General features: G+C 31.2%; 1 protein-coding gene across 1 annotated transcript; it reads right to left on the bottom strand.

Moving 5' to 3' along the window:
- Positions 1–13416: 13416 nt before the first annotated feature.
- On the bottom strand, positions 13417–14468 carry LOC107417131 (signaling peptide TAXIMIN 1). The gene is made up of 2 exons (XM_016025703.4): positions 14149–14468; positions 13417–13790 (listed from the first exon to the last, which is right to left on the bottom strand). Exons 1-2 carry the CDS (start codon positions 14256–14258, stop codon positions 13667–13669), a joined length of 234 nt encoding a protein of 77 aa, XP_015881189.1. The 5' UTR covers positions 14259–14468; the 3' UTR covers positions 13417–13666.
- Between the last annotated feature and the right edge of the window lie 937 nt (positions 14469–15405).

Genomic DNA, 15405 nt, shown 5'->3' with positions numbered 1-15405 from the left:
CTAAAAGGATGAAGCTTGGAATTGAAGGGGAAAAAAAAATGAGGACCTGGTAACAAATCAAAAAAGGTTAGACTAAATTTAATTTATTTAACATCTATTGTTGCAATTTTAAATCTTTTGATTACTAATTTTACATTATTTTGTTATCTCTTAATATATAGTACTGCTATGGATCTTGGCTCTGCAGAACCATTTAATGCATATGGAAGATTCAATCCTTAGTATAGTTAAACTCAAATATGACTTTGCAAAAGTAGGCTTTACTGTTTAACTGGGGGACTTAACTTCTTTCTGCCTACAAGTTTATAAAACTTCTTTCTGCCTACAAGTTTATAGTTGCTTCGATATACATTCACTGTGACTTACTTGCTCTCTAATTCTTATGAAGGCATTGATCAATTTTATTTTTACTAATGTAATGTTTTGCCTCTACTTTAAAACATTTTCTTATATGAATGAACTATTTCAGGAACAGTAGGTGAAGGAAAGAACATAGGCTGTAACATGTGAATGAACTTCCTCCTCTATGAACCATTGTTATACATTTTTAGATTTAATTTTTTGGTTATACCCTTTTTTTTTGGGGTCAATTTGGCTATACCCTATTTATCTTATATCTTTTGTGCCATTTCAATTTTCATTGTGCACACTATATATGTTAAGGTTTAGTTTTCATCTTGTTGTTGGAAATTAATAGGTTTGATGAAACTTAGGGTCTCATTTGTGTATTGAACAAAGATACTTGAGTGGTTATCCAGAAAGCAATTTGTCTATTCTGAGTAATTGCTCAATTCCACTTTCTTCATTATAGTTTTACTATTGGTCTAGTATAACATTAGGTGTTATTTTTTTTTTTTAACTTGACTGGTGAGTTTTTCTTTGTAATTTCTACTTAAAAGACTAGTCCTATTAAAATAGGAAGTCTAACAAAAGAAGTTTCCAATATGTTGTTTACATGGTCAAAATAGAAATTTTGGAAAAAATGAAATTTAGTAGTTATATACCTGTTGAGTTTTCTTGTGCTTAGATAAAGCAGTAATGATTTTCTCCTTGCTTTTTACTTTAATAAAGAGGTTGCTTCCCCCCCCCCCCCCCCTGATACGAACCTAGGACGACCTGGTCCTAAACCCGTATTATATTAGTCCGGATCTTAATTAAGTTCAAGTTCTAATGGAATTAACCTCAACCCCTAACCAACATGTGGTTAGAAACCTTGGTATAATGTAGATGCCACAATAGGGGATGAAAAACCTATTGATAAGTCAAGCTAAAACAACCAATTCTCTAATGGTGTTTTAGGTGTTCTCAAAGAACAAAGAGATAATTAATCTCACAAGTATTTTCTTAATCAAATCAAAGTTGTATTATTATTGAAAAATAAGCCTTTAAATAGGTTTGAAAGAAACAAAATAAACCCTAAAAACCCTAGGAAAAACCGGCCACACACATAAAGAAACCTAGTTGGCCGAAACTATACTTCCTTTCCTAATCTAAGTTTGATTAATTAATTCCTTTATAATTAATTTACAATGGAACGAATAAAATAAAAACCTTCCTAAAGTTATTTTTCTAGAAAATAAATAAATAAATAAATAAAAGCCAAAAAGTAATGGTAGTTTCCTAAAACAAAAAGTAAAAATAAATTAGGAAACTAAAAATGCTAGCCTTTTTGATCAAATTAACTTTGATCAATCTTTGACCTCTTTGAGCTCCAAATCAGCTTCTAGATGCTTTGTAGGATGCCAAATAAGCTGACTATGAAGGCCCACTCGTTGCCCATGCTTGGAAAAATAAGAAAAGGCTAATACAGTAAAATACAATAAAGCCAGCAAGCAATACAGCAAATTCGGCCAAATTGTTGATACTGTCCATACAAGCCCTTTTTTATTGCATTTGAGGCTGCTTTAACTTGATTCCATGACCTATTAGGCATATGTATTGAACCCATAAAGCATTAGAACATTTCATGCTTCCTGGACTCCAAAAATGTACCAAAACCGCCACCCGGGCCCGTTTTGGCTTCTATTGCTTGTATGAGTAAAACAAGCCTTGGTTCTTTAGATATGGCCAACCCCTCTTGAATATGACTTATTCCCTGTATAAAGACAGCAAGATTGTCCTTGAACTTCTTGGCTAGGGCTCTAGTGATCTGTCCCACCTTCATCCGTAACGGATCGGCACCCCAGCGGGTTGTCGGTTGTATGGGTTCGGGCGGATTCGCATCACCCCCCCCCCCCTCCCCCAAAAAAAGAAAAAAAAAGGTACTATGCTTGACTAATTTTAGCTTGTGCTATTACATATATTCTTAATTCCAGCAAATTTAAATGTAATATAGTTATTTTTGTACTTATTTATTTCTATCCCTGTTTAATTAATTCATTAAAGTTTTTTTCAGTAATATATTTTTAAACAGAGTTAAATGAATAAATATTAATAAAAATATCAAGTTTTGTATAGTACACTTTACAAATTTTCATTTAGCAATTAAAAAATTCAAGAGAGAATAAAAATAATTTATGGCAATTATTACAAAAATTAAGTGCTAAAATAAATAATATGAAAAGAATGCCAATTTGGTGTATGGAAACTAAAACACGTGCATGGAAATTTCTTTTGGAACAAAAATCAATAAAAATGGCAATTTAGTAAATAAAGATGAAAAATAATGGATATTTGTTTATGTAATGAGCATCATGATTTTCATAAAAGTAAAACAACACGTGCCATTCATATATAATGAAGAGTGCACAAAAGAGTGGATTTTTGAGTGCACCTAGCACTCCTCAATATAGTTTTTGATATAACTTCGGCAAAAATAGCATTTGGACACCTCTTTTGAATACAGTGTTTGGGATATTTCCATTAGACTTGCCTTTTATGACATCTTTTCGAAAATATAGAGTTTAGAATAGCTTTTCCATACACTGCATTTGGCATAGCTACTCTGGATGTGGCATCTTGATGGACAAAATGCAAAATTTAAGATAGCTCCTCTAGATGTAACATTAAGGAAAGCTCCTTTGGATGTGGCATTTAGGATAGCTCCTCTAAATGTGGCATCTTGACGGATTTTGAGTCCTCTTCAAACGGAAAAAGTTAACCTTTCTTTCTTTAAATGGTAGCAGCCCCAATGTGGTCTACTCCACATTAGCTCCAATTGATGAGATAGTTGATGGTGTTTACTCTCCCTTCTAATGGAGGAAGCCCCCATGTGATTTACTACATGTCAGCTTCACTTACTATGGTAGCTCTGAATCCTCCTTCGAATGACTTTGTGCATGTTTTGCTTCAAGAGCACAAGCAAGTTAGCTTGTGATAGGAAAGCTTACTTGTTGAATGTTAGTTTTTTCTCTATTTGGGCTGTTGTTATGAAAATACTTGCAAGTGCAACAAAAATCAAGTAATATAATGGTTTTAACCAATTTGTCGTACCCAAGGGAATAATTGTATTAATTAAACAAAGTTAAATATAAGTATTAAATTAAATACTCAAATTTCAATTAAAAGTAAATAATAACTAAACTAATTTATCAAAACTAAATAATAAAATTACAAGGAAAATAAATAAATTTAAGTCATGTGACAATAATAATGCAACACGGACTATGACTTCACCACATGACGTCACCACTAATTATTTAAATACAAATACATAACAAGGGATTTAAAGGATAAGTTCACTATGCTTTATCAAAAGTTGTTTTCACACACTTGAGATAATTATTACACAAGGCAATTAGTTGTTTTCACATGCTAATTAAACCTAATTAAGGTTTAAAATTCATGCAATATCATTAAGTACAAGATTAAGGTTCTAACATGGCATGAGAATTCAATTTGTTTTTAGAATAAATATGTGATTCATCAAAGGACTATAACTTAATCATGCTGTCACACTATTTCAAATTACTCAAATAAATTGTTTAAGCGGTCATGAATAAAGGATTAAGTATATTGTTGAATTTTAAACCTTATTAAAGAATACAAATAAAATCACAATCATAATATTGAACTTTCATAACTATAAAGTGCAAAACAAGGGAATTTGATGACAACATAATTGACAAACAACCAATGAAAAGAATTAAGCAAACTATAGTATAAAATTCAATCTTGGAGCTCCACCAAACCTACACAATGCTTGTTTCAACTCCTTCTTTACTTGCTACAATTTATGTCTCCAAAAGCTTGAAAAGAAGGAACAATGAAAAGAGAAATCAACTCCTATTTTCTCAAATCTTTATTGCCACTTCACCTTCAAACTCTCCCAAAACTCCTCTCAAAACTCATGAAAGTAAATCTATACGTAACGGATTTCTTGGCTAACCATAGAAAGTCCTTTTATAATGTGGGAATCAATGATATTTAAGCTAACAACATGTGAAAGCATCAAATCTTTTTCAATGATATTTAAGCTAACAACATGTGAAAGCATCAAATCTTTGGACAAGTGGGCATGACTTTAGTGGCAATTACATATGCAAACTTATTGGATTTGAAATTGGTTCTCTAGGTGGGCAAGTTCCTATTGGAGTTTGGTGTGGTTTTGGGTTTACTTAGCCAAGAGTGTTGTACACAAAGTGTTAGTCTTGTGCACAACCTTTGATCCGGTTTTTGGTTTGATGTTTGGGTGATTTTTATGTTTGTTTTTGGTATGGTGATATTTAAGATTGTTAGGGTTTTTGTTTTGAATAAAGAAGAAGAAGATAAAGAAGAAGAGAATATGTTAGAGTAGGCCACACAAAACTAGACAGCATACTAATTCATTTTTGCTTTTCATTCATTTGTTGCATATATAAATACAAAACTTGTCTCATACATGTGAAGTGTGTGTGGGACCAAATGAAAGTCTTTAAAATTCAAAATTTACACATTTCCCACTCAAAATTATGATACATGACCGTTCAACCACCAGCTTCACATGTGAGTGCATAATCATGACAAGAGTTGGTGAGATTTTGAATTTCAAAAAACTGTCTCCACCTAATCCTATACCACTACTTTGACCAAATAGAAGGCTGGGATATCTTCATCCAAATTGATTGAATTTTGGCATGTGGTATGTTGAAATATTAAGGATGAAATCTGGAGAATACCAAGTCCAAAAGAATTGGGTAAGGCCTCCAATTCGTCTCAAACCCATGGGCCATATCTGCTGGAAATCTTGGCAGTTATGCCAACTTTCAACCTGCATAGCTTGGGCTTCCCAAGGCCTTTTTGAGTCATTATTTTTTCTATATTTTCATTTACATGTCTAATACAACATATCCAAAAATCATAAATTCGTTCTAAAAGCTCAGAGAATTCCAACCCCAACAATGGACCTATGTTGTTGGAAACACTGTTTTCAGCACATAGCCATTTTACAAAATAAAATCAATACCCAACAAAAAGACAATTCCTAAGCTAAATACAATAAAAATTAGGTATTCAAAAGACAATAAAAGGAACATAAATCACAGACATAAATATTGCATTAGGCCATTTAACAAAATATTTCTTTTAAAGAAAGAAAGAAGGTGCAAACCTTGGTGGATTTTGGATTGCACAAGGTGGCAAGATTACCACCTTTTCCATAGTTTCTTCCCAAAAATCAAAGTTTGGTATTTACATATGTGCTGACCAATTTTATGTTGAAAAAGGACTTATTCAATAAGTCTTGCAAGTTGTTAAATAACTTTCATTTAAAACTTGGCCCCCACACAAATTAGCCTACATGCATTCCTTAAATTTTAAGAAACACCTTTTAATCCCATCAGCCTATCTTTAGAACACATTTTGGAAACCTAAATATATTTATTTTGCTTTAATTACACTTGTAAAAGTTAGGTATATGTCTTATCTTTCTAAGCATATATGATCATAAGCATTTAGACATGTGGAAGGCATTTAGAATTCAGTTTTTCCACAGGACTGCAAATATGTCGAACTGCACATTTTCTCCAAACTCAAATTAAAACTGGTACTAAATTGCTAATCCTATTGCAAAAAATTCTCCACCTAGAATCACCTTAAAACTCCATCTAGAACTCCAAATATGATCGAAATACTACCGATAATGCAGACTTCAGTATTTTTCTAGAATGACCTTGAGAGTTTTCAACAGGGTATTTTGTTTGAATGTTCTAAAACACATATTTTCAACTTATTTTCAAATATTCTTTCTTTTACCTACAAATAAGAAAATACACAAATTATATGGATTTCCTATCAACTGAGCATAAGATATAAAAATAATAAACTATAATAGAGGCATGAATCCAGGTATAACAACTGCATCTACAAATCAATCATATATATCCTGCAAGCTTTTTATAACATGGAACTTCCAATGGCATGCACCAAATCCTTTATGGTAACATCACTTTAAACGACTTGCCTCCTTTGGTTGGTTCTGCATCTATATATGGAGGTGGAATATCCTTCTTTACTTTTTGTGTTCCGACTTTAGGTTTTCCTTCTTCCATCAAATAAATTAAGGTGTGGGCTTTCATACCTCAGTAATTAAAGTATTTTGATTAATTCCATTCGATATAGCAGCCACAGAATGAATTTAAAATCCTTCTTGGATGGCTTGTGCAGCTTTTACTCTAGAAGTTCAAGTACACTAGCTTGTGAAAAGAAAATTAGTTGGCTAGATGGTGGCTCCTCCTTTCTTTAAGCAACAAAAGCCTCCCTGTCCTTGGATTGGAGATCCATCCAGATGGATGGCCTCTTTATGCAAATTGGTTAGATTTTCTTTCAAATGTCATATACTATTAACTATACTTTCTTGATTTGCTTGGTGTTCTCAACTGATATCATTTTGAGTGGGCTCTCCTCTGTGATTGGTTCCATGGTTTTGGAAAGAGTTGAAACTACTTTCTCCTTCATTTTCCATGCTTTGGTTTAAATTCTTATGGTTGTGGGTGACATTCTCGATTGCAGTTTACTCCTTAGCTCTTCAGTGGCTCCTTAATAGAGTTGCCTTTTAATGTTGTAGTCAAAATATGTACTTCGAGCTTGACAAATACATCTAGATTAGCTTGTATAGATGATCCTTTCACATGCACATATCAAACCCCTTGTATTATTTGAATGGTGGAGCCAAGTTAGGTGTCCTGCACCTTAAGTTAATTTTGAATAACAACCTGATCACAAACTCAAGAAAAAGACAAAGAAACAAGAAATTTGGATAAGGCTTTCCAAAGAAAAGAAAAGATTAGTTGCAACGCAATATATTTAAATAGAAAATGTACCAAACTTTTTTACTTATAAAATAAATGAGCTCCTATAACATGAATAGGTATTAAAATATATCTATAATAAAGCCAAATAAGGGGAAATGATTTTAGGCAAAAATAAGAAGCAAACTTTATAACATAGTTAAGAGCAGTTTTTCCTCAAAATATTATCTATGAATGACGACTTAATAAACTAATTCTGGAAATGAAGTAAGGTGTTTCGGAGAAGGGAGGATATAGATTTATAGGTAGAAAATAAGTATTCACTAAGCCTAAAAGGTCGTCTAGATAGTCATTTGGATTGTCAGAGCTAATCCTAAGGCTTTCTATAGTGATATGGCAAAAATAGAAAAAACGGGAGAAGAACATGTTCCCTTAGAAGGAGAGGCTCTTCCTTTAGATAATGAGACAAAACCTCCTCTAGATTGCTCTTTTAACCACAAAACATATTTTGTCCACCAAATAAATGCAAGCAAAAAAGTAATGATGGTTAAAATGGAGAAAGGATAATAAAATGGTGCTTTCTTTAATTGACAACAAGAATGAAAAAAATATGTAGGTTGATTACATGATAATGGGTATCCATGACAAGATATGCCCCGAGAGTCGTCCCAAGATATCTCGAGTGGTCCCACATAGTGAAGTCCCATTGGGCAATCTCTAGAGAATATTCAATTGGATCTCACTTAAATCTCAAACAAACAAATGCATGCAATATCAAATACCTCAATATATAAAGATAGAGCTATAACAGCATGCAAATCCACAACTAGAGCCCCGCATACCACTGGTTATAACTACACATACATATTAGGGTCAGTACATATCCACTATTTAGATCAAAGCATTTTAAGAGTATTTGTAAAATTTATAAATACAACTGATGCAAATAAATCTAAAAAAATAGAGATAAATAGGGAAAGATAAGTTTTGCTGCTACTGTAGGAAACACAAACAACATGGCGATGTGAGAGGTAGACTGTCAACTAACTACCTAGACCTAGGGTAATGAATTTAAAAACAAATAAAATGCAAGATAAAGATATCTTAATGAGTGGCATAGTACAATAGAAAAATAATATTTTGTTTTTATAATTTTTTATCTCAAGACATCCCATTCCACTCTTTTGAAAGGTTCTCCATTTGAAAATCATTTGACAAAATCCAAATTTGTACCCCAAAACAATCTCATAAAACTGATGATCAAATAGTACAAATTATTGTCTATTAAAAATATTATAAACTGGATTAATCATAATGTAAATATTGAGTATAAAACAATATAAACATAATTTTATAAAATAATTATGAAAATGCAGGGAAATTATAAATATCAGAAAAATTAAAAATGTACTTACAAATACAAACAATGTACCATACAATATACGTAGCACTGCCAATTGATACACGGCGTCCCAAAATACTACTTAACGGTAAAAGAAAGAAACCTGTGGGATAAACCAACCTCACGACTCTTAACGTCCTAAAGGCATGGTGGCAATATAAACATGTGGGATGAACCCACCTCACGACCCTTAACGTACTACAAGCATCGTAACAACCTGTGCACTATAATATAATACTAAATCAAAATAGTGGCACTATATGGTACATTAATTAAAAATAACAGTACAATATTTATAAAATAATTTTTGTAAAATTATACTTTTCCAAACAATATTGTACCAGTAAGCATAACTTAATATTCAAATCCAACCCTTTTATTTAAATATTTCAAAAATTCTAAACCATCATTTCATGTACAAGCATAAATACTATAGTGAAATATATAACACATAACCCATTTTTAAGCACTTAAAAAAAATAAAACACTCAAACATGCTTAAAAATATATAATTTCCTATCTGCTTTCTCAAATCAATTATTTTCCAAAACGATTAAAACCTCAAATCAAATGCCAAGATATTTAAATACCATGATCTGCAATTCATTATGAACTTAGTAGAGTTTGAAACCATTTAAAATATTGTCAAAAGTCAAATAAAATTATAGCATATATATGTAAAAGCAAATATTCATATATGCATAAAATAAACATTTAAATCAAATGATATATACGTAAAATATTTAAACCACGTATATATTATATAGGCATACTCAAAACTATTTAAAAATATAACCACTCACAAGTACTCTCAATGCTCACTCATACTCCTCCATAAGGTCGGCTACAAGCTTAATACGAATGACTATAACATAATAAAATATTTTCAGGCTCCAACAACTAAACCAAAGACATTGGTGTGTACCATATGTCCTAAAATAATTTACACAACTATAAAATTATATAAATTAGACACTGAATGGTACAATTATACCGCAAACCGTTAAGAGCCAGTATCCAAAACTAGAGTCTTTTACTTGAAGGTTAATTATCAAAATTGAACCTTCTAATGGGTCTCATTAATATCTAATTACTAATCCAACTTCAATTTTATCCAAATTGACCAAGTTTTGTCCAAGCACAATCTATATTTACCCCGTATTTAACTAATTAATCCAAAAATGGAAAATTATCAAATGAGATAAAAAATTTACAAACTTTATATCAATGGAAAGCTTAAGAGATAAGGAATATAATGGTATGTTCACCTCAATCCAAAAATGTCATCAATGATTGGAAAACTTGTTGGAAAACTTGGTCGAAATCTTTGTTGATAAATCTCTCAAACGGTGAGAAATCTTAGCAAACGAAGCATGGTAATGGATTCAGAAGGTCCAAAAATGAGGGGAGAGGTGTGTGGGTTGTTCTAGAACAGTTGAAAAACCCCATAAACTTTGGCGACTCATTCTGTCCATCGCCTCCAGCTTTGCCGGCTTGATCTAGGTGTGTTCAGTGGCAGATCGGCCGAAAACTTAAGGAGTGAGGCTATCGGTCGACGAGCTAAAAGGTTGGCTGGTGCATGTAGCTTGCTGGTGGTTGAAAGGATGCAAAATAGCAACAACTTTGTTTGGGCGTTAAACTGATTCGGGTTAACCTGGTTCAAACCCATGTATTTAGGGAGAGATTTCTCGGGTTTAAGGAATAAAATAGATATTTTGAAATTTATTCATCGTTGGGCATACTTTCTAACGCTTATATAGAGCCTTAGGTCACTAGCAAAATAAAATCTAGGAATGATTTTAACACTAATATAAAACTGATGTTTAAAATTTTTCAAAGCCATAACTTTTAATCTGTAACTCGGAATTTAGCATCGCGGTTTATGAACTCATATCGACAAGCTCTAAACAATGGTACATCAATCAAATTAAAACCTTGACCATAGAAAAAGTCAACCTAAAACCCACATACCGCCACTTGGTCAAACCCGATCAAACTTGTACGACAGAGATACTTTGGTGTTGTTACAATCTAGATAGACGTAATGCTTTTAAGTGGATTTGTGTTGGGGAAGAGATCCAAATGGACAACATCCTCTCTTCCCCATGCTCTCTTTCTCTCTCTGTCTCTCCTTTAGTTAAGGTAACTTGATGAGTTGATGAAAGCACTTTAGGAACACAATAGAAATTTGTATCTTGGCAAGAGAGCAAAAGATGGGATCTAATAAAAATAGTTACTTGTAAAGTTAAATTACAAAAATAAAATATTCTATTTTTATATAAAAATATGTTGAAAGTGTACTTGAAAATTATATTATACATGTAAATATTTACATATACAAAAAATTCCATGGTGGGAAAGTCCCCCACAATAAGGAGAAAATTTGTCATTTGCTACCATCAGATTGTGCAAATTGTGTAGATATGATAGTTGTAAATTGCTCTTCGCCACCATGTGGTGGGCAACTTCATCCATAATGATAGGACTATAGATATATATATATATATATATATATATACTGAGGTAGAAGAAGATATAGACATATGTGTATATAAACCAAATGCATATATAAATATAAATATATATATATATATATATATACAAGTACGTATGTAAACAAATATAATTTTAAGGTGAAAAACAATTTATATGTATATACATTGATATATAAGGACTTAATTATATATATATATATATATATATACACAATAATATAAAAGTAATAAAATAAAATTTGGGCCTAAGAATTGGGCCAAAGAAAGAATTTAAGCTAATGGATTTGCATGGAGTAAGCTTTGTTAAATTAAAACGGGTTTAAGCTTGAATATATGTGAGTTAAACCCTTTGCGTGAGCTTGAACTCAAGGAATACAATGGCATGGGTATTGTAATTTGATATTCTATACTAAGATAATCCTATTATCATTCTTAGTTTAATTTAATTTATTGGATAATATTAGAGGCATTATCTAATCTACCACGTTATTTACTAAGTATACAAATATTATTATTTAATTGGTCTATATTTAGTTACACTTATCCATTTAAAAATTGATTTATCTATATTTATGTTATATTAATATGTTAATCAATCAAATAATGACATATATATACTTGGTAAATTAGGTGATGCTTATAACATTACTTTACATCATTATTGAGTTAAGAACCCCTAACAGTTTATAATAGAATAAACTAAATTAATGACATATATATAGTTGGAAAATTAGATGATGCTTATAACATTACTTTACATCATTATTGAGTTAAGAACCCCTAATAGTTTATAATAGAATAAACTAAATTAAACTTATATTGTAAAATTTATATCAACCAAATTATTTCCCAACCAAAAGGCCCACAAATAGCTAAAGACTACCTTTGCCATTTTATGTATATAAAAAAAAATTATTTAAATAAAAATATGACTTTGGATCTAATGGCCTATAGCAATCTTTGTATTAAAATCGGATAATAAAAATTATATCAACCGACTTGAGAATGCTATTTGGTTTCTTTTTTTTTTTGTTTTGGGGTAAAAGAGTAGTGTATTTGTTCGATTGTTTGACTATTAATTTTTCCAAAATATAATAGCAATGAAACACATAATTATTTTTTTCCCTTTGTTTTCTTGGTAAAAACATGATTCTCTTTCTCTTTCTTTAACTCAAAGTATACATTACTTTATTAAAAAAAAAAGAAATTATATATGATTCTTGTCGCACTCCCAAAATGCGCACTAGGAGAAGTGGGAAAAGAGTGGGACCCTTTGTCAAATAAATGCCCGTAAATGTTTCTCCATTAAATGGACCAAGACCCACTTAGAGGACGAGTCAACCCAATACGTTCCAGCTAAACACATCACCAAATCCACGTGCCTTATACGCCAGCAGAGCTCATAACAAATATAATATTAAAATCAACCTAACAGTTAGGTCAAGCATCAAGGAACCCTTCATTGTCAAAAAGCTTCAAGGAATATTTATCTGAAAAAAAAAAAGGCTTCAAGGAACCCTTTCTTCCAACTTTTAATAGGGCGGTATCATTATATAATTGTCATTGAAAGAAACTTTACTCCACATATGCGGATTCTGGAACCATACAGAAACATATATATATATATATATATATTCGGCCACCTAATTACTATATAGAAACTCCAATTTGATTTCCACCCAAAAAACCAAAAAATAAATAAATAAATAAATAAAAGATACTCCAATTTGTTTATTCAAGTAAAATGAAAAAACATATGCATAACTCACAATCGAAGTGAAGGCTTTATTTTGACCAAAAAAAAGAAAAGACAAAAAAAGCCAAAAAAAAAAAAAAGGTGAGGGTTTTTATACATATAAACTATATAAAAAAATTATGACCTATTATACTCTAAAACTACTAAAATTCAAATGGTGATTTTTACTGTTTGGACTGATCAAGACTGGGAGATGTGGGCCACCCCAGATTGTCAAGAACAGGAAGAAATGATATAATATTTTATTTCTGCAAGATAGAAAAAAATATTATATACATATACACTCTTTCTAACTAAGCAATTCCTAATCCCACTCTATCTGTCATTTTCTTCAAATTTTGATAACAGAAGCACTTTGTTTCTTTTATATTTTGTTGTACTTTTGTTTCTTTTATATTTTGGTATTTATCCCTTTAGCCAGCTGCTAAGGCTGGAAAGACTACTAAAAAGCATCCATTTGCAGCTAGGATTCTTTCATTGCGTAGCTCTTACCAGCAGTATAGAATCTCAAGAGGATAACCAAAAAGAAAAAAAAAAAAGGTAGAAAAAATTTACATTTAGTTTCTAATGCCTTTTTGTTCCTTCAGGAAATAATAATAATAAGAAGAAGAAGAAGAAGTTAAAATTGCATAAACCAGTTACGTTGACGATCACCACCCAATTTTCCCCAGTCCAAACCAAAGTCACCACCACAATGATCAGATTAAGCAAATTTCATATAAACAAAAAGAAAATAGGCAAGCCAATGAATTATAAAAACCCAACAAGAATCTAATGGAAAAGAAAAACAAGTTCTCTTTTTCTTTTTTTTTCTTTTTTTTAAATTTTAATAACCATCAGAATGAGATTAACAAGGGATTTGAGATGTGAACCACTCCATGACATGAATTGGGGCCTTCACCAGTTCCAGAGCCATCTCCACGATCACCGTCAGACACAAACAACAAGGACATATGCACGTCAACAATAATCTGTTCAAAAATTTTCACATCCCAAAAGAATTTCTCACCCAGTTAGATCCCAATATTGTGGACCAGAAAATAAAATTAAAAACAAATGATAATTTTATTTACCCAAAAGGCAAAATAGGAAGAAATTAAGTCAATCTATCACCCAAAAAATAAATAAATAAATAAAATTAAGTCAATCCAAGTCCAATGAATTTCAAACACCCAGATAACCAAATTGCATGAAAATCACACCCAGAAAAGAAAGAAAAAACTTCAACCACCAATAAAATCAAATTGCACGAAAGATCACAAAAATAAGAAAATTGAGATACCCAGAAAGTAAAAACGACTTAGAATCAGTGTAGAATGAGAATTATACCCGACGATCCAGATAACAACGCCGACGATGGAGATAAGGAGGGAGAGAAGAGCAAAGGGGAGGCCCAGTAGAAAGCCCAAAGGCCTGCAGTCGCCGTCTCCAGAGCACATTTTTCCCTCACTTTCTGCTTGCTTGGATAGAATTTGTTTCTTCGGTTTAGTACCAGAACGTGAGGGAAAGAGATTTGAGAAATCGAAGCCAATTTAGGTGGTGATGATCTTTGTTTCTCGACTCTCTTTTTTCTTCCTTTTTGCCTTTTTCAGTTCTATCTGTTCTGTATACAATCTCTATTTTATAAGAAAATAATCCATTACTTGGGGGTGAGAACACAATTATTATGTAAATAAGTAATTTAATGTTTGTAGGGGTGTTTGGTACGCAGGATAGATCCGGATCGGACGGGATCGGACAGGATAGGTTCGGATCGGACAGGATAATACTGTGTTTGGTATAGTTCTGGACTGAATGTTGGACTAGTTGTCCCATGTTTGGTGCAGGATCGGACTGGATTGGATTATTTTATAATTATAGTATTTATTTTGTTATATATGAAAAGATTTAAAATTATATTTATATTTACAAAAAAATTAAATATTATATTTAATTAAAGTTTTATTATTACTTATATTTAATATGTTTTGTATAGATATTTATATGTTCAATTAATTAATAATAAAAATAATTTAATGATATTTATAACACATTTGTAATTTTTTTTTTTAACATCCATAAACTACTTAAAATATTGTTTTCAAAACCAATTAAAATAAAATTACTAATCATGAATAACAATTAAATACAAATAAAAAAAATTGACATAATATTTAATTAAGAACTTGTTAATAGTATAAAAATATCCATCTTCAATTCATACATATAGATATATAGATATATAAATAAATGTCACATGTAGTTGCACTTTTAACAAGTATGACATCAGTATATATATACTGGATTTTGTCCAATCAGATAGAAGTTCTCTGTGCTGCTGTGCATAATATTCTTCAGCTTCAAAGCTAATCTTGAGTTTGTTAGCAATAGTCGCAACTTCTGACTGAAGCTTTTGCACGAGGACACTAGACATATCTATTTTACCCATAATGTTTTGTACATCATTTTCAAATTTCTGTTTAATTACAAGATTATCTGATTGTGCTGCATTTAAGGACACTTGAGCCATATCTCTTACACTTCTTTCAGCTTGTAAGTCATCATGCAATGATTGCAAACTTGATTTCAAACCATTAAGCTCCAGTG

This window comes from Ziziphus jujuba, chromosome 4 (genome assembly GCF_031755915.1).
Source record: "Ziziphus jujuba cultivar Dongzao chromosome 4, ASM3175591v1".
NCBI lineage: Eukaryota > Viridiplantae > Streptophyta > Magnoliopsida > Rosales > Rhamnaceae > Ziziphus > Ziziphus jujuba.
This window is presented reverse-complemented; position numbering and strand designations above follow the sequence as displayed.

Excerpts from the sequence above, each read along its gene's own strand:
- LOC107417131 (XM_016025703.4), bottom strand. The coding sequence starts at position 14,258 with ATGTGCTCTGGAGACGGCGACTGCAGGCCTTTGGGCTTTCTACTGGGC. Across the intron at positions 13,791-14,148 it reads GTTGTTATCTGGATCGTCGG|ATTATTGTTGACGTGCATAT; the intron begins GTATAATTCTCA and ends ATTTTTGAACAG.